The sequence below is a fragment of the Propithecus coquereli genome, unplaced genomic scaffold, assembly GCF_000956105.1.
Source record: "Propithecus coquereli isolate 6110/MARCELLA unplaced genomic scaffold, Pcoq_1.0 Scaffold210, whole genome shotgun sequence".
Taxonomy (NCBI): Eukaryota; Metazoa; Chordata; class Mammalia; order Primates; family Indriidae; genus Propithecus; species Propithecus coquereli.
This window is the reverse complement of record NW_012146079.1, coordinates 342,402-369,444: the sequence shown is the minus strand read 5'-3', so window position 1 is coordinate 369,444 and position 27,043 is coordinate 342,402. Positions and strand designations below refer to the sequence as shown.

Here is a 27,043-nt window from a genome sequence, read left to right as displayed (position 1 = left end):
TTTCCACACACATCATTATTACTACGAAAAAGGATGGGGATGTGTTGCTTCCAAAATGTGAAAAGTCTTGCACTGTAGGAACACCACATATCTTCCTGGTAATTCTTCTATACGAAATCCAGATGCAGAATTAAACACATGCTTTGCCAAAATAAGGGTGTCTCTTTGTATTACCAGAGAAATTATGGTCCAAGACCTTTTTAAAATCAGGGGCTAACTCTAAAATACATTTAATAAATTTTCTTTCTTTTTCTCTCTAATTAATCTATGCGTGTCGTTGTTTTAAAAGGCACAGAACGGAGAATTCCACTGGCTATGGTATAGCTTCTTAGCCATTTTTTTTGTTGTTGTTGTTGTTGTTTTTTTTTTTTTAAGGCATAGCAGCAAATGAAATTGCTACGAGAGAGAAGACAGTACTTTTGGTATATTTAGTAAGAACCTGCTAAATCTAAAAGATAAATTGACTTATCTTAAAAAAAATTAATGTTCCTTTAAAGCAGACCTTTTTGTTCCAAAAATACTATGGATGACCATTCATATCTTGACATTTGAGATCCACTGCCAAGAAAACGTTCTGAGATTGAAACACTGAAATGAGAATTAGCAGTGGAATGGGGTGAGAATTCAGAGAGCAAAATAAAGCAGTCGATTATCTGCTGACACTAAAGGGAAGGAACAGGATGATGTGGTATAAGAAAAAAAGACAAGATTAAAAAGTGGTTGGTACTGACGATCTTCAGAGAATATCAGTAACTCTTATTTTAATAGACTTAGAACTCTAGAGAGAGAAAAGCTCCTTAGAGAAGTTGAGAAGTCAATTGCTGCCCCTCAGGGGCAAACTGGGCCTTAGTTAGTACTCAGAACATTGCAACTGTTATTTTAGTGATGATATTTTCTTTTGCTCCTTACTCCTCCCACCCCCACCCCCAATCTCAAGTGCTAGAGATCTGCAATTTGAAGCAGAGAAAGCCCGTGGTTGGAACCATACCATCAAGGAAACACGAACTTTTTAGGAGGCAGCCTTCATTTATTTATTTGGTTACTCTTCTTTCCATCTATTTATTTCTTTATTTTAGGATTAGGGCATAAGATAACCTTTTAGGTCTGATTCTACCAGACACCATTGGCTCAGACAGTCTTATGCCATTGAACATGCAACAGGATAAAAATAGCATTTTCATGGTTCCGTTTCAGCACTTTGGCATTCGGTGATGTCTCCTCCCAGGGCGCTAATATCTCCTCCCCGAAAATCTCTGCCTCGGCAAATATTTTCTGGTGGTTGCTGTCCTACTAAGTTACTATGTGGACCCGGTGATTAGTGTCTGTAGTCGCTGTCTGGCTCCAGACTCTTTTGCAATGTGAAATATTTCTGCTGAACTTGTTCCAAATGACTGTGAGTAAGCAGAGGCACGGAACGGACGCCCTTTCTGATCTTGAGCTTTCATGAGGGAATACCACATACTCCCAGGTAATTGGAGACAGAGTCGCATTTGAGTAATATCAGATGGAAGGCAATTCGGAACCCTTTCATCTGCTTGTCTAGGCTCTAAATCTTTTTGCTATTTTTCCTTTTATTTAAAGTGTTAACTAGTTTTTGTTTATAATTAGCTATGAATGTGCATTTTCAGTTGCTTTTAAGTGCAGCCAGTATGGGTTATTTTTTAGACAGATGCAGTGCCTTTCTTCTGAGTCATTTAAAGTTGTCATTTAACTCCAGATATATTGCTTTAGTTTTGAGGGTTTTGAGACACTCCTCCTTTTGACAATGAACTAAAAGTCAAATAAATTTAGGTAGTTTATACATGTCAGACAGGCTATGACTATCAGAATATCTTTCCTTAGCTAACAAAAGACATAGCTAAGTCCCAGTGCATTCCCCTCCTTTGTGCTGCAAAAGTTCTTAGGACAATAAAACAAAAGCTGTGAAATACTCCTAGGAGGAAGAAAGACAGTATCTGTGAGGTATGAAATTACAACTTGGCCTTTGCAATAATTCACAGCTACCTTTTATTTAATACTGAGGGTTATTTCAACTTTAGACATGAAAATATATACCATTTGTGTCCCCCTGTAATATTCTGAAATGAAATAAAAGAAAAAAAAAGAAATATAGATGTACATAAACATAACATATAGGTGCTTACCATTAAAAACTCTAGAACTATACACTCAATAGAAAATGATGCATACTTCAAAAATTTGATATATGTGACTTCTGGTCAAACCTAAAAGACCAGGAAAGCCATGTGCTATTATCACCCAGCCTGATGTACTTATTGAAGTAGTCCTCAGTGAAATTCCTTTCTAAATCTTTATTTTAAACCCGAAGTGGAAAAGACATGGGAAAACATGATACACATCCATGAGTTTCACATACTGTAGACAGTACAAGGTAAAAGAATTGGAACACTTTTCCAACTAGAAAATTGTTAACTCCACCTAGTTTCTTTTTAGTACCAAATCCTACCCAAAAGCTATATACTACTGCACCTATAGGCTAAGCAAATATTTTGTGGACTTTCACAAATGTAGCATAAAAATAAAGACATGCCTTGGGCCAATTCCTTTCCCAAGAAAAAAACGACCTTGTTGAAGAAGAGAAAGCAAACATACTTACTCAGATTAAGCTGAACTTAAATTAGGGTACTTCAAATGAAACAAAAATCTCTATGAGCCTTAATCTAAAAATATGTAAATCCATGTCTTAAAACAGCTTTCAATATTAAAAGCAATACCTACTAACTCCAACTTGTGGATTCAAAATATCAAAACCCAAAATTGCTTGAAATAAAAATCTGAAAATCAAAAAACTTTCTTCTAATGTGTTTTCTTTTCTTCCTAAATTTACTTGCCAAAACAATGCTTAACATTGCCAAAACAATGTTACAATCCTAAAAACAAAAGCCACACAATTTAACATTACAGTATTTCAACAAACATTTGAGTGTCCAATATGTTTCGGATGCTTTGTTAGGGACTCATATGTAGGCAAATACTATACAGCATTCCCGTTCAAGAAAATGACAGATGGGGAGAGAAATACACAAATAATCACGCATGTTGACGTTACAGAGATGTTTCAGTGGAAATGTTAATAGAGATGATGTTGATATTACTGTTCTAATTCGTTACATATAATAACCCACAATAATAAAATCCTACAAAAAGGTACTATAACTATTCCCATTTACAATCAGGAAAGTCGCAGTTAAAAACTTTGCCCGAGATAGCAGAAATATTAAATGAAAGAGACAGGATTCAAGCTCATGCAATCTGACTCCAAAGCCATAACGCTGTCAAGTTAGTTATGACTACAATTAAGTGAAACACCCATGTGCCTACTGAGAGAGAAATCACTAAGGAAAAGACAGAGGCAATATATTTGAGTTGGGACTAAAATGATGAACAAGTCTTAGTTAAGTGGAAAAAGAAGCAGGGACTAGAGAGGGTAAATAAGGAAAAGTAGGAAAAAAGGTGCAGAAACAAAAGTATGCTATAGTCCAGGGTGTCGAGAAGAAAGTTATAAAGGAGACAAGATCAGAAATATAACAGAAAATAGCTGGCAAAAAAACTCTGCACAGAGGCAGGTCCAGCCTGTTATGATGCAACATTATAACAAGCAAAGGAGAATAAATTGTATTTAATTAATTAATTAATTGGGGATGGGGCAGGGTTTCACTCTGTCACCCAGGCTGCAATGCCTGGGCTCAAGAGATCCTTCCAGCCTAGCTTCCTAAGTGGCTAGGACCACAGGTATGCACCACCACACCAGGCTAAATTTTAAATTTTTTGTAGATATGGGGTCTTGCTATGTTGTCCAGGCTGGTCTTGAACTCCTGGCCTCAAGTAATCCTCCTGCCTTGACCTCCCAAAGTACCGGGATTACAGGCGTGAACCACCATGCCTGTCCTGTATGTATTCGGTTTAAACTAGTGGAAAGAGACTTCCACATCTGCAGTTGAATGACAAGAACCAAACTTACCCTCCTGCTATAATTAACTAGAAAACTGGATAAAACATATGAAACAATAGTTTTCATGTATTGGATAGCAGGCAGTACTAAATTCTAATCTCTGTTTCGCCCTTCAATCTTCCTGGATTTATGTATGAAGGCAATTTCCAGATCGTAGGCCCTGGGAGGGAGGTCCCAAATAAGCCAAGCTGTCATGTGGACTTGATGAAATACAGACAGGAGCTGAGGGAGACTGGAGTGGCTAAAAGAAAGATCTTTTCTGCGTTGAGGTCTGTAAGTTTCGCTGAGTATTAAGCAAATGACACTTAGAGGTCCAAGCAAGGAACCACCTAGGAAACATAAGCTGAACAATTCCCAAAGCTTTTACAGGGTCAAGAGAGGTTTGAAGTCTAAATGGCCATAGTGGAGAGCTGTTGTTGACCACCCATAATAGGGTAGTCATTGGAGATCCCAATGGGTGAACATCTTATCAGTAGGACTGAATTGTCACTGGTGTGAAGGATACCATGGACTAGCCTAAGCAAAGCTTAAAAACAGGACTTAAAGGGATCCAACTGAGTCACACATTATTTATCTGCCTAAACAAAGCCACATACTCTTTAAAGGATTACACAAAATGGACACATTCAGTATCATAATGTTCACAGTGTCTGGTATCTAATAAAAAATTACTAAACCAACAAAGTATCAGGAAAATGTAATCAATGCTTATAAGTCAACAGAAACAGACCCAGGAATAAAAAGAGATGAACTAGCAAATATGGATATTAATACTAGAGTAACATTTGTAACTATGCTCAAATATTTTAATAAAACATGAAATAATAAGGAGAAAAATGGAAGATACAGAAAAGAACCAGTGGAAGTTGTAGAGACAAAAAAATACAGAATCTAAAATGAAAAAAACATTCACTGGATGGAAATAATATGAAATCACACATTTCAGAAGAAAATAACAATGAAATTTTTTTTTTTTTTTAATTTGAGACAGAGTCTCACTCTGTTGCCCTGGGTAGAGTGAGTGCCGTGGCGTTAGCCTAGCTCACAGCAACCTCAAGCTCCGAGGTTCAAGCGATCCTCCTGCCTCAGCCTCCCAAGTAGCTGGAACTACAGGCATGAACCACCGTGCCCGGCTAATTTTTCTATATATATATATATCTTTTTTTTAGTTGTCCAGCTAGTTTCTTTCTATTTTTTTTTAGTAGAGACGGGGTCTCGCTCTTGCTCAGGCTGGTCTCGAACTCCTGAGCTCAAGCAATCCTCCCGCCTCGGCCTCCCAGAGTGCTAGGATTACAGGCGTGAGCCACTGAACCCAGCCCAATAACAATGAACTTGAAGCTGTACAATTGGATCTATTCTAACTGAAGCACACAGAGGAAAAGACTGAAAGAATTAACAGAGCCTTGATGACCTTGTGGCAATAGTAAACATTCTAACATAATGTGTAATTGGAGTCCTAGAAGAAAATGAGAGAGACTGGGACAGAAAAATCATTGAAGGAATAATGGCCAAAAGTTTTCCCAATTTGACAAACATCATAAACTCCTAGATCCAAGAGTTCAACTAACCTCAAGCAAGAGAAACACACATATATACACATACAACAATGCACATCATAATCAAAATCCTAAAAACCAGCAATAATGACAAAATTTTAAAAACAGCCAGAGGTTGGATAGGGGGTGGGAGGAACACATTTTGTAACAAGGCACAAAAACATTACCAAAGACTTTGTGATAGGCAGAGTAATGGCCCTCCAAAAATGCCCATGTCCTAATCCCCATAATCTACAAATATGTTATGTTATATGGCAAGGCGGAATTTTAATTGCATATGGAAATAAGGCTGCTAATCAGCTGACCTTGAGATGAGAAGGTCATCCTTTATTATCCAGGTCCATTCCCTGTAATCACAGGGTCCTTATAAGCAAAAGAGGGAGGTAGCAGAGTCAATGTCAGAGTGATAAGAATGATAAAAGCATGAAAAAAATTCAATCGGCCACTATCGCTGGCTTGGAAAACAGATGGGAACCACAAATCAAGGAAGGTGGGCGGCCTCTAGAATCAGAAATAGGCAAAGAAATGGATGACCTACAGACTCCAGAAGGAACACAGACAGCACTACTAACAACATGATGTGTGTCCATTTTGGGTTTCATACCTCTAGAATTATATGATAAAAAATTTGTATTGTTTTAAGCTACCAAGTTTGTGGTAAATTGTTATAGCAGCAACATAAAATTAATATAGATTTCTCATCAGAAATAATGCAAGCAGAAGACAAAAGAACATTATCTTATAATGTGAAAAGAAAAAAGAACTGTCAACTGAGAATTTTATATTTAGTGAAGACATCTTTCAAAAATGGGGAATAAATAAACATTTTTTCAAGCAATTAAATGCTAAAAGAATTTTGCACCTGCAAATCCACACAATGAGAAATGTTAAAGGAAATTATCATAAAAATGATACTAAATGGAAACTTAGATCAATATAATGAATGAAAAGAATGGAAGATGCTAATTATGTAGATGAATATAAAATTGTTTTCCTCATTTTAAAATTTCTTTAAAATATATGGACTTAGCAAAAACTAGGAACAACATATTGTTTTCATTATAAAATAAGTAGAAGTAAAATATATGACAACAATAGCACAAAGAATAGGAGAGAAAACGGAAGTATACAGTTGTAGAGTACTTACATCATATGAGAAGTTGTATAATATTATTTGAAGACAGACTATGATAAATCAAAGGAACAATACTAGAGCAAGTACTAAAAACATAAAACAAAGATATATAGCAGATAAGCCAATGGTAGAAATAAAATGGGATACAGTTGTCCCTTAATATCCACGGGAGATCGGTTCCAGGACCCCCAGCGTATACCAAGATCACTGGATGCTCAAGTCCCTTTTGCAAAATGGTATAATATTTGCATATGACCTACACACATCCTCCTCTATAGATAAATCATCTCTAGATTACTTATAATACCTAATACAATGTAAACACTATGTAAATAATTGTTATACTATATTGTTTATGGTATAATGACAAGGGAAAAAGTCTGTATATGTTCAGTACAGACACAACCATCCCTTTTTCCCAAATATTTTTGGTCTGCATTAGATTGAATCTACAGATGCACAACCCACAGATATGAAGGGCCAACGGTACTAAAAAATAATAGTCAGCTAATCCATAATAAGGAAGAGAAAGTGGAAAGAGAAAAGGCAAGCAAACAATAGATAGGATAAACAGTAGACAAATGTACAGATGGTGAATTAAAACTAACCATACTGATAACTACATTAAATAGTCTCAATGCCTTCATTAAAAGGCAGGCATTGTTAGACTGGATAAAAAAGTAAGGCTCAACTATATGCTCTCTAGAAGAAACCCACTTAAAATGTAAATAAACTTAGGTTAAAATTGTGTATTTATAGGCTATTGAGAGGCGAGAATGATAACATGGAAGGGACACAAATGGAGAGTAGGAAGACATATGTGAGAGAAAATGTAGAGAAAAAGAAAAAAAAAACTAGGGAACCAAGAATTCCTCTGAAGTTTCAACTTGGGAAATGTATGGGATAGGAAAATCCAAAAAAATAAGTATTTTGTTTAATGCTTGTAACAATAAGTAAACTTAAATCCATTGTTTAAGAAAAAAACAAAAATATTTCCATAATTTTTATTAGGGCTATTAGTATGTCTTGTAACTACCCTCTTTGACTTGATGAAAACATCTGATCACAGGCATACCTTACTTTATTGTGCTTTGCTGATATTGCCTGTTCACAAATTAAAGGTTTGTGGAGACCCTGTGAGGGGCATGTCTTTTGCCGCCATTTTTCCAACAGCCTGTCCTCACTTTGTCTCTGTGCCACATTTTGGTAATTCTTGTAATATTTCAAACGTTTGCATTGCTATTATTATACCTGTTATGGTTACCCCTGATCAGCAATCTTTGATGTTACTGTTGTAACTCTTTGGGGAACACCACAAACTGCGGGAATACAAAATAGCAATCAATCAATAAATGTGGCATTGTGTTTTGACTACTCCACCCTTTGGGTGTTTCCTATCTTTCCTCCTCTCCTCAGATGCCACTAATCACTGAGACACGATATTGAAATCAGGCCAATTAATAACCCTACAATGCCCTCTAAGTGTTCATGTGAAAGGATGAGTCACACATCTTTCACTTTAAATCAAAAGCCAGACATAATTAAGTTTAGGGAGAAAGGCATATTGAAAGCCAAGATGGGATGAAAGGTAGGCCTCTTGCCCCAAACAGCCAAACTGCGACTGCAAAGGAAAAGTTACTGAAGGAAATTAAAGGTGTTTTTTCAGTGAATACACATATGATAAGAAAGCAAAGCAGCCTTACTACTGATATGGAGAAAGTTTGAGTGGTCTGGATAGAAGATCAAACCAGCACAACCCTCCAAGCCAAAGCCTAATCCAGAGCAAGGCCCTAACTCTCTTCAATTCTGGGAAGGCTGAGAGAGGTGAGGAAGCTGCAGAAGAAAAGTTTGAAGCTAGCGGAGTTTGGTTCACGGGGTTTAAGGAAAGAAGCCATCTCCCTAGTGTGAGGTGAAGAAGCAAGTGCTGATAGAGAAGCTGCAGCAAGTTATCCAGAAGATCTAGTTAAGATTATTGACGAAGGTGGCTATACTAAACAACAGATTTTCAGTGTAGAGGAAACATCCTTCTATTGGAAGAAGATACCATCTAGGATTTTCATAGCTAGGGAGGAGTCAGTGTCTTTGCCTTCAAAGCTGGAAAGGACAGGCCAACTCTCTTGTTAGGGGCTAATGCAGCTGGTGACTTTAAGTTGAAGCCAATGCTCATTTACCATCCTGAAAATTCTAAATCTACTCTGCCCATTCTCTATAAATGGAACAACAAAGCCTGGATGACAGCACATCTGTTTACAGTGTGGTTTACTGAATATTTTAAGCCCACTGTTGAGACCTACTACTCAGGAAAAAAAGTTCCTTCCAAAATATTACCATTCATTGACAACACACCTGGTCACCCAAGAGCTCTGATAGAGATGTACAGGGAGGTGAGTGTTGTTTTCATGCCTGCTAATATAACATCCATTCTGCAGTCCATGGATCAAGGAGTAATTTCACCTTTCAAGTCTTCCTATTTAAGAAATACATTTGGTAAGGCTATAGCTGCTGTAGACAGTAATTCCTCTGATGGACCTCGGTAAAAATCACATTCTAGATGCCATTAAGGACATTGTGACTCATGGGAAGAGGTCAAAACGTCATCCTTAAGAGGAATTTGGGAGAAGTTGATTCTAACCTTCATGGATGACTTTGAGAGGTTCAAGACTTCACTGGAGGAAGAAACTACAGATATGGTAGAAAGAGCAAGAGAACTAGAATTACAAGTAGAGCCTGAAGATGTGACTAAATTGCTGCAATCTCACGACAAAACTTGAATGGATTAGGAGTTGCTTCTTATGGATGAGCAAAGAAAGTGGTTTCTTGAGATGGAATCCATGTGGGGTGAAGATGCTGTGAACATTGCTGAAATGACCTCAGAGGATTTGGAATATTACGTAAACTTAGTTGATAAAGCAGGGGCAGGGTTTGAGAGGACCGACTCCAATTTTGAAAGAAGTTCTATCGTGGGTAAAATGTTATCAAATGGCATCTCGTGAGAAATTTTTTGTGAAAGGAAGAGCCAATCGATGCAGCAACTCTCACTGTAGTCTCATTTTAAGAATTGCCACAGCCATCCCATCCTTCAGCAACCACCACCCTAACTGCTCAGCAGCTGTCAACATCGACGCAAGACACTCCACCGGCAAAAGGATTGTGACCTGCTGAAGGCTCAGATGATCATTAGCATTTTTTAGCAATAAAGTATTTTTTAATTAAGATACATACATTTTTTAAACATAATGCTACTGGCACACTGAATACACTACAGTATAATGGAAACACGACTCCTATATGTACTTCGAAACCAAACAATTTGTTTGATTTGCTTTACTGCAGTCTTCCCATTACTGTGGTGGTCTGAAACCAAACCTAGAATATCTCTAAGATATGTCTGTATTAAAGCTTTCAAAAACATCATAAACGAAACAGAAAATTTCCCCCTAAAATGAATTAGGTTTGTTTTACCTTGAATATATAATAATAAAACTCCTTGAATTTTATACATATTCTTTATATATAAACTTATATATAATATATATGAAATATATAATGTATTTCTTATATAAATAAGCAAAAAATCAATTTATGGAGGGAAAAAATAAGAAATAACTGGGGGAAAAATACTTGCTACTACTCAACCCTTTCTATCCTGTGACAGACATCACTAACTACTTTCAAACCCTAAAATCTAGGTACGACCTAAGAAGTGTTCTCAAAACAGGGCTCTAAAAGCCACTGTCAATCTACTGGAGTGGGCACATGAGATGAGACCATTTGCCACGTGGGTTAGATGACTTCTCTCATAAGTTTGCATGCTCACTAAGATTTCATTCACGCAGAGCAGAGAGGGGTAATGTACCCATGCACTCCATCATGTATGGATCTATGGCTCACAAGCATTGTTTAATTTCAGAGCAGAGAAAGGTAACCAGAGATATCCTGCATGAATACACTCCCTCCATTCTTACGTTCCCAGTGGTCCAAATGCCCAAGTAACACCTAGTGAGAATATGGGTCCAGAAAACTTTGTCCTTTTAAATTTATTAAGTTATGGCTATTTCCCTCTGAATCAGCATGTTGGTATTTCCTAAGTAACTAATAAGTGGACCCTTGGGTTTCATTACACCAGAGTTGCTTTAACAAAAATGTTTTAAAATTTTAAAAGTGCTAGTCAAGAACTCAGTTTCTAGCTGACTTTTCTTCCAAAAACTAGAAAGCGTCACATCAGCCATGAAGGGTTTTTCTACAAGAACACAACAATTCGGTCAGGAGTCATCTTCACGGCAGAATTTGAGAGCCCAGGACTTAAGGAAGAAAAGCTTACACTTAACCATTAAAAAAAAAAAAAAATGCAGTTAATAGTGCCTTATCTAACACGGAGGGCAAATAGGAGATATTTTTAAACTATATTTTTTACATATTTAATATAGTTCAAAACCTATTAGCTCTATATCTTAAACATAACTAGGTTTGGTTTGAGCATTCATGCACTTTAATAATCCTGATACTGCCATAGTTCAATCTTTTCCAGAGCACTGCAGGTTATTAAGGAGTTATTGGTGATTGTCCCATAATAGAATGATAGTGACAAGGAAAAATGAGGAAGGTTAGGAAGGTTAGCATAAGAAAAGAACGAGCTGATTTGGGGCCGGGATAATGCAAACCAGTGGAGTGAACCTAAGAAGGAAAGCCCTAGGACTCAGTAAGGACTAGGGAGGGAGGGAGGGAAGACTGGGAGGGACACAGGAGACATCAGGAGTAAGGCTCATATTGCTTCTGACCCAGCAGCTCAGCATTTAGGAATGTACTGTACCAGCATGCATTGTGAGACATACACATTTATTCACTGCAATCTTTTTCTTTTTAATGCAATGTTGTAGAGAAAAGGTTGATAAGTAGAGAAATGAGCAAATAAGTTCTGGTACTTTTTATAATGAAATACTCTAAAGTTATTAAACAAATGTACTGAAACATAATTATTTCAAAAATATTTTAATTGAAAAAAAAAAACCAAGATAGACTTCTTTTGTCAACAATTCTATGGACTAGTTATCAAAAAACTTTTACAACAAAGTGCATAAAAAAGCTGGATTAAAGTAAAACTGAATGCATGGCTGAGCTGGATAGAAAATAAGGAAAATTCTCTGAGGCCATAAAAACAAACAGGAGCAGGACTCCAAAGAGGTGTAAGCCAGTACTCCCCTGGGGCATCACTAAACCCAGCGACCTAGAACTTTAGTTTGAAAGGCTACACAGGAAAATTTTGAACAGCCCTAGAATCTTCCAAAGGACCCAAAGAGACACCTTAGGAGAAGAAACAGAAAAGAATCACCTCACTAAACTAGACATTGAGGAAATGTGTCCATCTCACCAGCAGCTCTGGGCGGAAGGGGAAACCCTCTCATATAAGAAACCGTTACCCCAAATGGGCAATCACGCGGCACTGGGCCCCCACGCACAACGTGTGATCCTAACATGCAAGGCAAGAATTTATTTTAAAATAGTTTTGGTTGGTACTGCCTCCTGATGATTAGCCAAAACAAACATATGGAGAAATAGAAAAACATAAAAGAGCCTGAGAGAAAATTTAGATTAAAAACAAAGAAACAAAAATTGGACCCAAGTCGAGTTGTCAATGTAGCAAGGAAAGAGAGGAATCGGAGGCCTCCAGACGGCTGAAAGGAATTTACTTTGAACCCAGAATTTTATAATTAGCAAATCTATCTCTAAAAAACAAGCACAATAGATATTTCCACACAAAGTGTAACTTGTAAAGGGCGTGCTTCGGAAAGAAGGAAAATAATCTTAGCAGGCAGGCATAATACGAAGGAATGGCACGCAAAGAAAATGGCATTTGGTTAAATTTAAACTGAAAAATGAATATATAAAACGATAATAATTCTATATTTTAGGAGTTTTAAAAAACATAAAATGAAACTAAAACACTGGAAAAGAATGGCATACAAATAAATGGGTGAGATTAGTATTAAAACATGCTAAGGACTTGTATTGTTTAGAGGGAAGTAAAACGTTAAACTTTGTTAAAGAATTGTTTTAACAGAAGGAAAAATGCTGCCTTATCTCATTTATATAGGTAGTCTAAAAAAATAAATTTAAAAAAAACCCCCAAAACCAACCAAATAAACAACTTGAATACACAGAAACAGACTAGACAGGGTGGGAGGTTGGGGGAAATGGGGAGGTAGAGAAAAAGGGTATAAAATTGCAATTATGTAGCATAAATGGGTCCAGAGATCTATTGTACAACATAAGGACTATAGTTCATAACATTGTTTTGCATACTGAAAGTCTGCTGAGAGAATAGATTGTAAGTACTTTTACCGCGCGCGTGCACACACACACACATAAAGGTAACTATGTGAAATGATGGGTATGTTCATTTGCTTGACTATAGTAATCATGTTACTAGGTACATGTGTATCAAAACACTGTGCTACCTTAAAAATACACAAAAAGAACTGTGTCAAAATAACAAAGGTATACATTAAAAGAATAAAGAAACAGAATACAACTTGCAAAGTAGTAGAGGAAAAAAATAAATAAGAAAATCTTCAATCAATTTGTGGTAATTTGTTTACAAAGATGCTCAAAATAATTCTTTCTAATCCTCTAATCATGCCCCTTTGCAAAATGACATTTCCACTCTTTCTGTCCGTATTACACTGCAGGTACCAGCCAATGCAACACAGCCAGAAAAAACAAATGGAAGGACAAAAAAAAAAAAAAAAACCTAGAAAGCAATAAAAAAAAAACAAAAAACCCTGTCATTATTTGCAGTGATATCTCCAAAGAAAACCTTAAAAAAAATCACATATTATTATATTAAGAAGGGTTTAGCAAGTTTATAAGATGGAATATGTTTATATAATAGCTATTTGAATTTTATATATTTTCAAAAACAGTAAATGTAATTCACAAATATATTATAAGCAAAAAATAAGGTCTTTAGGGATATATCTATGAAAAATGTGAAGACCTCAATAAAATTTAAAACTTTTTAGACAGACGTCTAAAAAAGATGATACAAGTAAATGCCAGTCTATACCATGTTCATAGATAGAAAGCTTCGATATCATAAAGATATCAGTTTTCCCCAGTCTGATCTACAGACTCTATGTAATTGTGTCAAAATCTTAATAGATTTATTTTGGTGGAACTTGACAACTTAATTCTAAAATTACATAGCAGAATAAATTACAAAGAGGCACAATTCCCCTAAAGAGGCGGGAGTCTAGCCTTTCCACATTTCAAGATTTATTAGAAGGCTACAGTAAGTAAGACAGTAGCAGGTTTTGTTATGAGGACAGATAATGGAAAGAGGCTAATAAAATAGTAGAGAGAAAAACCCAAGAAAACCACACATACATATATGGAAGATGTCTACATGACAGAGATGGCACTGCATATTAGAGAAAAGGTGGCTTATTCATTACACGGTACTAAACAACTAAAACGGCATTATCTGTATGACAAAAATTAAATTTGACTCCTATTGCAGATCATAGACAAAAATCAATTCCAAATACACTGAAGGATTAATGTGAAAGCAAAACTATGATATTTTTACAGGAAAATAAAGGGCACTATCTTTATAAATTTGTAGAAGGGAAGAATTTCTTAGAGCAAAAATTTTATGCACCATCAAGGAAAAGGTTAATATCACTACACAGAAATAATGAACTTCTGTTTATCAATGCTCAGCAGAAGAAAAATGAAAAGACAAGCTCCAGAATGGGAGAAGTGTTTGCAACAATTTATCTGACCACGTTTTAATGTTCTAAATATATAATTCCTAATATAATCCCTAATCCCTAATATATAATCCCTAATAACTCCATAAGTAAAAGACAGGCAAGTTGTTAGAAAAACAGCCGAAGGACTCACAAAGGCATCCCATAGAAGAGAAAATAACTATAAATAACTATAAATAACGTGAAAATACACTACTTCTTATAAATAATCAGGAAAATACAAATTAAAACCTCAATGGGATACCATTTTAAAGAGTAGATTGGGTCAAAAGAATTAAATCTAAGAACCAAGTGCTGCCAAGGATTTAACACAATTGGATTCTGGCAGTAGAATGTAGATTGGAACTAATTACTTTCCTATCAATAACACACTTTGGCTTTACCGCAGAGGCTGAAGACTCATATATTCTGTGCCCCAGCAAATCCTCTCCTAGGTTTATACCACAAGGAGAGAATATGCATGCACACCAGGAGTTGTGAACACAAATGTCCACATAACCATTTTGTGTAATAGATAAAAGGGGGAAAGAATGGGCGAGAGACTGGAGGCCATTATCTCAAGTAAAACAACTCAGCTACAGAAAGATAAATACTGCATATTTTCACTTATAAGTGGAAGCTACACGATGTGTGCACATGGAAGCAGAGTGCGGAATAATGAACAATGGGGACTGGAGTGGGGGAAGGTGGCAGGGAGGTGCATGACGGGAGGTTGCCTGGGGGGTACAATGTGCGTAGCTCCTATGGATGGATGCACGGAAGGCCCTGACTCCACCACAATGCAATGTATCAGTGTGGCAATTTCACTTGTGGCCCATGAACGCATACAAATCTAAAATTAAAAAAATTATAAAAAATATTATAATGAACAAATAAACACAGAACACTTGAACAGGACCAGAGAAGAAATAAAAAGGCACTTGAAAGTAGTGGAAGAAGAGCCACGAAGAAAGACTCATCTTGTTTAATTTAATGGCAAAAAGGTGAAGCATGCCATACTTATAAGAATATAGCATATAGGTTAGTATCCTTACAACACTGATGTTTTCATTTAATATAAAAAGTATAAAAATTGCTAAATCTCAATTTCATAACAAGGAGGTAAAAAGATCTTTCTGGAAGATCATTAAAGTCTGAATAGATACTCATCCATTTAGCATGACTGGGTAATCCTGTCTTCCCTACAAGCGAACTACTAGACAAATTCTAAAGGACTCTATGCACCCTTCGAATCATCATAAATAATTATCAAAGATATCATATATTGATGAACATGTGTGGGTTGAAAACACAATTTTTTAAATTGCAATGGATTGCAAAATGTAATTTTGCTATGCATTGAAAAAAAAAATAACAAAGATTTAGTCACAAAAAAACAATCTCAATGCCTGGTCTACAAAATACAGATTCAGAATATTACACAATAAATCACATACAATATGGGCGACAATATGAGTGACACTTGTTTACATTTTGGATGTGGAACCCAGCAAACTGCTTGACTTTTTTGAGCAAGTCCTAGGATTAAGAACTCCTTTCTTCCCACAAGTCCAAAATGAGCATTCCATGCTTTTACCTATATTATTTTCTAAAGTGACAGATACATTTTTTAAAAGTTACATATTCTTGATCCTAAAACCCCACTGGATGGAAAAAGCAAGACAGTTTTATTCACCAGTAAGAGGGTCTTCTAATATATAACTACAGGACTAATGATTTTGGCCAAAGGACTTTTTAGGAATCAGTGAGTATATTTCCCACTCTAAGTCATGAGGACCTCAGCATCTGAAAATGACAATCATTTTGATTCATGAATCTGACCAGAATTCTATTTCAATCTTCATGATTATCGTAAATGATTAAATCGTGCTTTCCCATCTAAAAAAAAGCTGTGCTTAACATTTGATCGAATTGTAGTATGACTCATTCATTGTAAATCATTGTTAATGACACTTGAACAATCTGTAAAAACCTAACAAACAGAGGATGGAGCCAGTCTTCAGAATGCTACTTGGCCTCGGTCTCATGCCGTGCCAGCCTCCAGAAGAATTCCTGAAGCAGTAAGAACTTTCCCAGGATATGGCATGACACAAGTCTGATCTTCAGTGTAACATTCCAAAACTGAAATATTTTGAGTACTAAACACTTTGATATAATTGTAAGTTTCGATAATTTCAAATAGCAAGACTTTTCAAAGATATTTTCCTTTTTAAAAAAAATTTTGTTTATTTAGTATTTTCTAAAATTTTTCATCTCTGTTTATCTCATAGGCATGTAGGAGGAGTCAATGAGATAATATTTATAAAGTTTTTAACCTCTCTAGAAGAAAGGTGATAAATATCCATTGGTAATAATGTATCCTATTAAAAAATAGCAAATAATGTTCTGAAGACCTGAAAAAAAAATCAATATATTTTGTTCTTTGGGTATAATGTTTTGACAAACCAAATATATACCAGATTTAACTGAGGTCATAAACATAGTTAAAACTTAAAAGAATATCTAATTCTCTACCACAAAAAGCATAGAATTTTTTAAATGTCTTTATAAATATGAGCAAGTTTAACTAATATCTAATGTATTTGCTGTCAGGCAAAAAAACAATAATAATGAGTATTATCCGCAAAATAGCATGTTTAGCTAATTGCTAGCCTCTCACAATTCTGTTACTCTTGATTAAACTTAATGTTTTTCTGTAATATCAAAATAATCCCCTTTAAACCAATGTGTAATTTTTAAAAATTGTCTTCTACCTTGTTACTGAAAAAGGAGGAAAACATAACATATCTCTACAAAATTTACCTTGAATAATAAATTGTTCCATGTTTTCTTTGAAAGGCTGCATGTGCTCTTTTGAGGAGACCTGGTACACTTTCTCCGCTTCAACTTCACAGGCTGAAATTAGAGACAGACATTGTTTAGAGTGTCACGCTGTTAATGGAGCATTCAATCTTAAAAACATATTACCTAACGGTAGAACCACTCTAACTGGCATATGTTCTATACATGTTTTGGAAACATCCAAACACTGACATAAGAAGCCTATGATCAAGACTTTCTACTAAAGGACTGTAAAAAGAAATTCTGTGTAGTCTATAATCTCAGTCTCATTACTTCCAAACCAGTAACATGAGCAAGTTCCTTAAAGTCTAAACCTCAGTCTCTTCATCTGTAAAACAGGCATGATACTAAGGCTTACTTCACAGTTATAAGGATCAAATCTGTTAATAGATGGGAAGTGTTAGAATAGTGACTGGCACATAGCGATACAATATGTAACAATTTTCTATCATTATCATTATCAACTGACTTCTAATATAAATTTATTCCTAATTGAAGTCCAAATTCCTGAAAAATAACAAATAACAACATTGGTGGTAATGTTAGTATAGCAACCAATAATTACGGCATATCTATTAGATGACAGGTGCATTTTATCCATTATTTAATTTGATACTTAAAATAAACCAGTAGACATTATCACCCTGTTTACAGCTGAGGAAGTTAAGGCTCAAATAAGACACTAATTTGCTCAAAGGTTCACAGATAATAAGTAGCAAATTCATAACTGAAATCCTGACCTAACATCAAAGTTTATTCTCTTTCCCTGCTACGGATTCTTCTTGGGTTAATTAAGAATCATCTCTAAGAGTGTTTCTGAAGAAATGTCTGCCATTATGGTGACAGCAATAAACTTAAGCCAGAAAGGAAGCAATCTGAAACTGAAAAGTACATATTTGAAAGACAAAACTTTGGACAGAGACATGTGTGTTGCAAGAAAACATACTCTCGCTACAATTCTTAAGATAAGGTTGCCAATTCTCCAAGGAGACTTTGTAATCGCACTTCTAATGTATTTTCTTTCTCTTATAAAGCTGTGTTTTCCTCTTATTTTTCCCCCTCCAGATCATTAGCTTGTCTAATCAGGAGAACATGGGAAGGCTGCACTGTTAGCATACATATTCCCCATCAAACGTAAAAGACAATTTGGAGTAATAAAATCTAAGATGGGTGTAGGCACACGTGGGTTCTCTTCACCCATGGGCCCCTCACGCCCCATCTCTGCCTGGGTTACCTCTCACAGGCTGGAGGCTGGTGATTGTCCAATCCTTATCCCTAGTCCAGGCATCTCAAAGCTGCAGAGTCACATAGTAAATGTCCACCAATATCAAACATTCAGTATTTTCAACACACAACTCATCACAGCCTTCTCTAAACATGCTACCTGTTAACTCCCTTCTTCTCCCTATGTTGGTGGCACCACCACCTAACCTAAATAACTCAAGCCCGAACAGGACACTTACCCCACCATATCTTGTGCATATGGAGTTAAAGCTGTTATTCACTGAGTACTTTCTGTGTGCCAGGGACTGTTCCTAAGTGCCTTATATGTGTTGTCCCATTCAATCCTCACAAAACCCTTTGAAGTAGATTATTAATTGCTCACTTTACATCAGAAAAAAATGAAGTACAATGAGACTGCCCACATTTACATAGTTCATAAGCTGAAGAGGTGGGATTCAATATCAGCTACTTTGCTGTACTAAGGTTATTTGTAACTGTGTTTCTTCTGCCCCACTAGACTGAGCTACTTGAGAGGAAATCCATCTTACTTTCATTTGTAGGTACAGTGCTTGACTCAGGCAACCAGCTGTTGTTGGATGGGTTAGTGGCTGGATAAATAGCTACTGAAGTGGAAATAACATTCTAGATTTTGGAATCTAGTAGACAGGGTTTAAATTCTAGTTCACCCATCGAATGAATTTGCCTTGTGAGTTGGGGCTAATTACCCAACCTCTTGGGACCTTGGTTGCATCATCCAGCAGTGAGTATAATAAAATCTCTAACATTAGTGCGACGATGAGCCAAAATGTGTGGAAAATGCCTGAAACTGAACTTGGGATATATAAGTAGGTACACCAAAAATAGTAACTATTGCTGCTATTGTTTTTACAAGACCAGCAGGTGGAGTTCAGCCTAGAGAAGTCTAAGATGAAATACAGTAGCTGTTTTCAGTGTGCTAAAGTGCAGTGTCATGGATGAGTGGGTGTTGACATCGTCCGTGTTGATCCCAAGGAAGGAGGAAGCTGAATGAGCAGAAGTGAGAGCGAGATTCTGGTTCTACGTCAAGGGGATGGCTAATGTTTAGGGAACTCCTGTGGTGAGGTAGCCTGCCCTGTGAGATGGTGAGCACTTCATCATTGCAAGTAGCCAGAAACTAGCTGACTCCTTATAAGAAATGTGGAAGGGATGAGTCGGATGACAGGACAGCTGCAGGCGACTTCCTATGGGCCGTATCCCTTATGACAGCCCCATATAGCCAGAAATTCTGGTTTTTTAAAATGTCTCCAGATGCATAATAAGGATATACTTAATCCTGTCATAATGTCGAGAGTTTTCTAAAAATGTGTAAGTTAGGATCTTGAATGAAAGGTGGACAAGTTGCATCATTTAAAGGAAATGAGGTCGAGATTTATTGGCCCCTCTTACCATTTCAGTGAATTATTTCTGGCAAAGTCAGGTGGAGAAATTTTCCCAAAGGTCTTTAAGCAGTTTCTGTTATAATTGCTAACCAATCTATTCACACATAACAGAGACATTGATGGACTATCTGCTAATTCAAGGGACTGCTTCAGGCGCTCTGGCCACTGCCATGAACAGAACTGACAAAACGTCCGTCCCCAGGGAGCTTGTCTTCTAGAATCCACAGTCTTTAATTATTTTTCAATCCCAATGAGAAAAGTCAAATGCTAATAATAGCCTAATGTCTAATAGCTCAGGCCAGCATGGAAAAAAATAAAACCCAATCTCTCCCCTGGTCTGATTCTCAAAGCTTAAAAGCCAGAGGCAGACAAGATTAACATTTTGACTGTTTGTCACAATTATTTCATTTCCCATTTATTAAATTATAAAATGGAAATAATAACCATCCTTTTCTTCATGATGCTATCTACAGTGTCTTAAAGTCTAGGGTACCGTAGGAACACCCTAACCCTAGGAACTTGCAGAATCATCTAAGGGACTGGTGCCTTCAAGGAGGATTTCAGCAGCTTGGGAAGCAGACTGAGATCACAGACTGACTGCAACAGTCTTCTAAATGGTACTGAAATTTCTCTGGGTCTTCATTTTTACTCAGTAACTTTTAAGCAAGAGAATGTTCAATACATAAGAAAATGCATGCTATAATAATTTTCCCTCAGTTTTTTCTTACTATTTTGTGGTTTAAATTAATTTTCCCTTCACTTTATAAATGCCCTTGGCCCAACTGTAGTTCAGCTAAATGAACTGTAGTCTTAACATAAATGCATACAAAATTATTTTTTTTCTATTACTTCTATCTTTTCCCCTTAGCCTACAGAATTTTCTGTACATAGTGGGAAACAAATAGAATTACAGATCTAGAAAAAATGGAAGGTCATTTCTGCCAGAACTTCTGCCTCATCTCAACTCCAGTCCTTCTTCCAGAAGCCACGGAAGATGTTTGTCTAGTGTCTGGTGGTTCATGTGGCTGCCAGGCAGCTTTTTCCTTATCATGCTTCTCTGATTATTAGAGTTCCCAACTATATACCAAGCGGGTATCTCTCTTATAGTGTATCCTCCATAGAATGATATGGCTGGAAGTTGTTTTAAAAATACTCCGGATATATTCAGAGAAATACTTGTGCAATTAAAAAATACAAAAAAAATTTAAGTCTACCATTGACAGTTCAGGTCCTATGATTAGTCACAGAATAAGTCTGCTCTCTTGGAGGGTAGATTTCTTCTCTAACCTTATCTCCTACCAATCTCCATTTACTCAGTCCACTGTATTATGGTATTATGGGTGCTTAGAATAATCCTTGGCAGGCAACATACATTCAACAATTATCTGCGGAACAAACAGATAAATTAACTATCTTCCTATCATAGCGAACTTCTTGTTTATATGCAAATTGTCATACTTACTCAAATTTCTCTGAGCCTTATCTATACTATTCACCCACCTGACATACTCTTACCCCTTATCTTTCCCTGAACTTTGCATCTCTTTTTTCTACTGAACATGTGTGAATGCTATAGGATAAAAGCAAAGCTTTGGATAAAATAGATCTGGATCCAAGTTTAGTTCTACTACTAGCTATGTAATCTTGTGCTGGTTACTTAAATGATCTGAGCCCCAACTCGAGGATGAACTTGAAGTGCTAAGCACTGAGTTAGTTGGCTATTAGGAAGTGCTAAAAAAAAAAAAAAAAATGACAGCTGTTAATGACATCATCTCACTGCATTTGTTTGTGTATCTTTGTCTCTGATTATAGCTCCTATCTCTTGAAGTCAAGGGCTAATCTATTCAACCGCCATGTGCCTTGTGTCTAAAATACAAAGGAAGCACTAAAACCTTGTATAAAAGAAAGTGCTTTCCACTATGCCCATGATTAGAACTTTCTTTAGTCTGGATATTAAGTCTCCAGTAGTGGCTGACGTATAACACCATGTAAGTCTTATGCAAAATGCACCAAAACCACAATCCAAATTTCCAAATCTCTTTATTGTGATATAAAACCTGTGCAATTATTTGTAGGTGGTTGTTGCTTTACTATATTGAGAAGGGGGGTGCTGAGCTTGGTGGCTCATGCTTGTAGTCTCAATAACTTGGGAGGTGAAGCAGGAGCATCACTTGATCCCAGGAGTTTGAGGCTGCAGTGAACTGTGATCACACTACTGCATTCTAGCCTGGGCAACAGAGTGAGTACTCATCTCTTTTTATATATATAAAAAAAAAAGACAGGAAAGGAAGGAAAGAAGGAAGGCTGGCGGGCAGGCAGGCAGGCAGGAGGGCAGGCCTGTTGGATAAATATAAAAATAGAATGGTAACATTCTATTTTTATATTCTCATATATATTCTTAAATATTCAATACTATATTGAATATGTTCAATGTGATAAGAAAATATATAAGGAATAAGGAAATTTCTTCAGAAGATCTGACCCCATTCTTCTCTTAACTATAGTACATCATGTTGCACAACATATCATCTTGGCTATGACTTATCATCTTCAAAATTGGTATGTGACTATGTAAATTTTTTTTAAAATACCAAACACTATAATCACACAAACTTGAAGGGTCATTTAGAAACATTATTAAAAACAGAACAAAGATAGAGTTCCTGGAAAACGTGCATTACAGTCAAATCCAAATATTAAAAAACATTTGTTAGGAGACTGTTGGCATAACTGAGTAATTCCAATCATGTCAACTTTTGTTTAATTTAAAGACCTTTCTGAGCCAAAAGGATTTTATATCATGTTAAAGGGCTAATATTGGAAAGCATGCATTAGGCTTCCAAATACAAAGGAAAACCCAGCCAGAGGAAAGGAAGAAAAAAATTATCTCAGCTATTCTGACCAGAAAACAGGCTCCAATACATCCATGCCATCCAACAGAGTGGTATGTCATGGGCAAAGCAAACCCACCTTACCACTGGCAAACTAAACCAGAGATATCACATACCACTCCCTGAAATGAATGAACCATGATCATTGGGAGTCTGGTTATTTGGGGGGAGGGGAAGAATTGGAATATATCAGCTGTAATTTATACAAGTCTCCAAGTTCAATCAAGGTTAATCAGAGTTTAGAGTCACTGCTTTTCTGTGAGCTTCCAGAAGGTTTCACTGGCATCTACAAACATGCCTCAGCAAGTATGAAGGAAGCCACATAACAGATATAAAGGAGAAGAAATGACTATGATTAGAGAAAATGCCTTCTTCTAAAACCCAGTTGTTTCCCATGTAAGCCTGGTTTGTACATGATTCTGGGTTTAGTTTTAGGAAACAGAAGCCACTGTAGCTACTTAAAGCAGATCAATGCAGGCAGGAAGATGCTTACAAAATGGTTGCATGTGCAGAGACACTGGGCTCTACATTTGGTTTCCAGGAATGACTCCCAGAACAAAAACCACAGGACTGGCCCACCAGGGGAGCTGCTATCTATGCCACAATCGGGCCCTACGCCGTGTGGTAGGTACCACAGACTCAACTGGGTTTCAGATTCAAACCTGCTAAGTCTGCGCCATCAAATTGTTGCCCTGTGTCTTCACTCTGCCTCTCAATACTCACGGAGCTAGTGACTGGGCACTGGAACAATGATGTGGGGAAACCCAATCTCCCTATGTCACTACCTGAGAGCAAAAATCAAAACAAAACACAGAAACAGCAAAAAAGATAACGTTTAGTATTTGTATAAACAAATTCCTTAAGATTACATTCTAGAACAAAATGGTGCCTTACCCAGAATATAAAAGGAATGTCCATAAAACAGATTGTACAATGTATCCTAAAATACTGAATATATGTATGTAGGAACTTATCCAAAGCAAAAGCTCTTTCTTTTCCCTTTCCCCCTTAGACCCTTTCTCTCCCTCCCTCCCTCTCTCCCTCCTTTCCCCTCTCTCTTTTTCTTTCTTTCTTATCTCTTTTAAGAGACAGAGCCTCACTCTGTCACCCAGGCAGGAGTGCATTGACTACTCACAGGCGTGATCCTAGCACACTGCAGCATTAAACTTCTGGGCTCAAGCGATCCTCTCACCTCAGCCTCCCAAGTAGCTAGGTGCATGTCATCATGCCTGGCTAATTTCTTTATATTTTTTTAAAGATGTGGTCTTGCTATGTTGCTCAGGCTAGCATCAAACTCCTAGCTTCAAGTGGTTCTTCCACCTCAGCTTTCCAAAGCACTGGGATTACAGGTGTGAGCACCTGGCCTCCTCTGACATTTTCCAAAGAGATAGCAAGAACATACCTATAGTACTAGGTGATAATTAATGTTATCAGGGGTGTAAATGACTGTCATTGAAGTCTATGCAGGATCTTGATATTACTGGCCAGGTGCCTGGCTTCATATCGACTGTCCCCCAAAATGTTATTAAATTCTGACTTGAAGCTGGAATCTATGACCAGCCTAGAAATGTTAGAGGCTCCTTGAGTATTTCTAGAGGAGTACCATCACTACAGGTTGCTATCATTTTCCAGTTCTGACAGGCGATGATGCTACAACCAGAATGAGTAACTGCCAGAGAAGATGTTCATCTACATAAAAAAATTTAGTAAACACCCCATACAATCAAGCTTCAATGACTAACTGAAACAGATGCAACTGTGGCTGTCATTTGCTTTAGGAATGTCGTCTTGCTAATGAGTTCCACTGTGGTATAAAACTAGTTTATGAATGTAAAAATACTTAATGACAAAGCATATTTTCCCCAAGAAGCTAACCTCTTACTCACGTATCTGTTTTCAAGATATAAAACAATATTTTGTCCAGTGCTTAGGACATCAAAATTCAAGACAGACCACTCCCAGACGGAAATATTTTCTAGTTTGAGTTTATGAACAGAGAATTAACAAAAGATACGTTTAAAGCCAAGTAACATGTTGAGGCTCATAGGTTAATTTGAGTTTCCTAAATTCAAAGGACAATGAAGGAGGAGGTATGAAAAGAACCACATAAAACAAGGAAGGAAGAAAAACATACATGCAGGAGGAGGGGAGAACCAATGTGAAGAAAGAGAAAATTCTGAAATATTTGAAATGCAGAGTGAGTTACTGGCATGCTGAAGGGGGTACCATCTTGTCTCGCATTCAAAGGAACAATGCTAGAAAGAATTGAAATGAAGTTGAGGACTTATTCGGGGATTTATGGGTTTTAAGTTTGGGGAAGCTTCAAAGTCTACTAAACACAATCTCAAAAGAAAAAGAGTGGTAACACTGACTTAAACATTTAAAAGTATTTTAGGAATTCAAAGCAATTTATCAATGTGGTTGTAAGAGGGAAATTATATGGAAAGTGATAAGATACATTCAGGGCTCCTAGGGGTTTATAACTAGTATCTTTAGACATCACTTAATTTGTCTGTTAACCTGGATGAAGAAACCACTTTTATAAAATCAAACAGTGAGGCAGCGCACCATGACAGTCGGGAAACCAGGCTTTGGAAGTGGTAGGATTTTATTTGAACTGCTCATCTACCATCCATTACCTGGAGACTTGGAAAAGTTCCTGAATCTCACTAACCTTGGTTTTCTCATCTGCAATGTGGAGACGGGACTGCTGTGCCCAGCAGGTTTGGTGCAAAGGTTAATGTATGTAGGGTGCACAGTGCTTCTGGAAGTGTCTCAATACATGTTAACTGTTATTCCTTTTTTACTTGTATTAATTAAAAACGGCTCTAACTTCTGTGAAGTCTCAACTTTTAGAACACAGAAGAGTTTAGATGCTCTTGATAAATTATAGGGCTTACCAGAAACCACGAATTCCAACAGATATACATGCAAAGTTGTACACTTTGTGACACAAAGACCACACATAGCATAGAAAGGTGGCAAAGGCCTGGATAAGAATGATCCCAGAGTCATAGGGACAACAGAGGTAACAATAAGTCAAATATTGTCAAAACCAAATAAGACACAGGGGATTTATTATCTGAAATGTGCTACTTAAGCAGGGAAAACATTGTACTACTGCACTGAACATTGATCAGACTCTTCCATACTTCCTCTGCTCTGATTTTTTTCTACTCAACTTTTGGAAATGAACATCATCATCTTTGACGCTGCCTAGAAAGCAACGATGTAAGAACTACAGTGAGAAGAAAACGTGAAGAAACGTTCACTGGGAAAAGAAGGGTACAGTGTGGCTTACATATCTCCAAAAGTTATAAATCTCTTCCATGTATTCTTAACATTGAGAGCCACACGAGAGATGGATGGAACCACCTTAAGAATAATGTAAGTCAATAATTTGAAGTTAAAGAATAAAATCCGTAAACAGTATGTCACTTATTAAGATATTGTCTCTTAGCTTCAAGATGACTTTTTTGCACTAGAGGCCTGAGGGACTCAGAGAACCATCTTTCTCCTTTGCCACTGGGCTTCCCGACAGGTTCCACTAGGAAGGGGAAAGGGAGGGGTGGAAGGGGTTGGAGGGGCGAGGAAGAAGAAGAAAAAGGCTGAAGAAATTTGCTCCTCTCTTAAGCAAACCTCCCAGACACCTCTCATCTCCACAGGTCAGTGGGTGGCTACAGTTCCTGACTTGTTTCCACACACCCAAATCCAGTATCACTGCACCCTTAAAACGTACCAGTACAGCCAAGCAGAACCCCTCTTCCAACTTCCCAACCCATGCTGTGTGAGCCCCCACCGCTGAGCTCCTCAGTCCCAGCTCTTCAGGGCATACCCCCTTCTCCCACAGCAGCAACACCCCCTCCTCAGAGGGCTGGGCTCAAGCCCCACCTGGTGCTCTAAGTTCTAGGTTCTTTGGTCACCCCAACTTCTTCACTTCATTCCCCTGGCCCTACAGATGGCAGCTGCTTCCTACATTCACTTCAGCATTCCCTTTTGGCTGTTTTAATTCTTCAGCATGTGTTAACTTAATTCTCTATGTCAAATTACTTCTACTAAAATCATAAGTGTGGTTTCTGCTTTCCTGACTTCACTCCGAACCAGCAGAGGCAGTAACCAAAATTAATGGGTCATGTTTCTCCAAGTATTCCACAGCTTTCTGGCACTGGTAGTTAATGTTAATTTTATTAATTGCTTATAAATAATATCTATTTGGATTGTTAACCAGAAAATATG

General features: G+C 37.0%; 1 protein-coding gene across 1 annotated transcript in view; it reads right to left on the bottom strand.

Moving 5' to 3' along the window:
- Window positions 1-27,043, bottom strand: part of FMN2 (formin 2) — a 343,234-nt gene that overhangs the window by 64,761 nt on the left and 251,430 nt on the right. Inside the window, 1 exon segment of the mRNA XM_012644334.1 lies at window positions 17,236-17,328. Within this exon segment, the coding sequence (XP_012499788.1) occupies window positions 17,236-17,328 (93 nt within the window).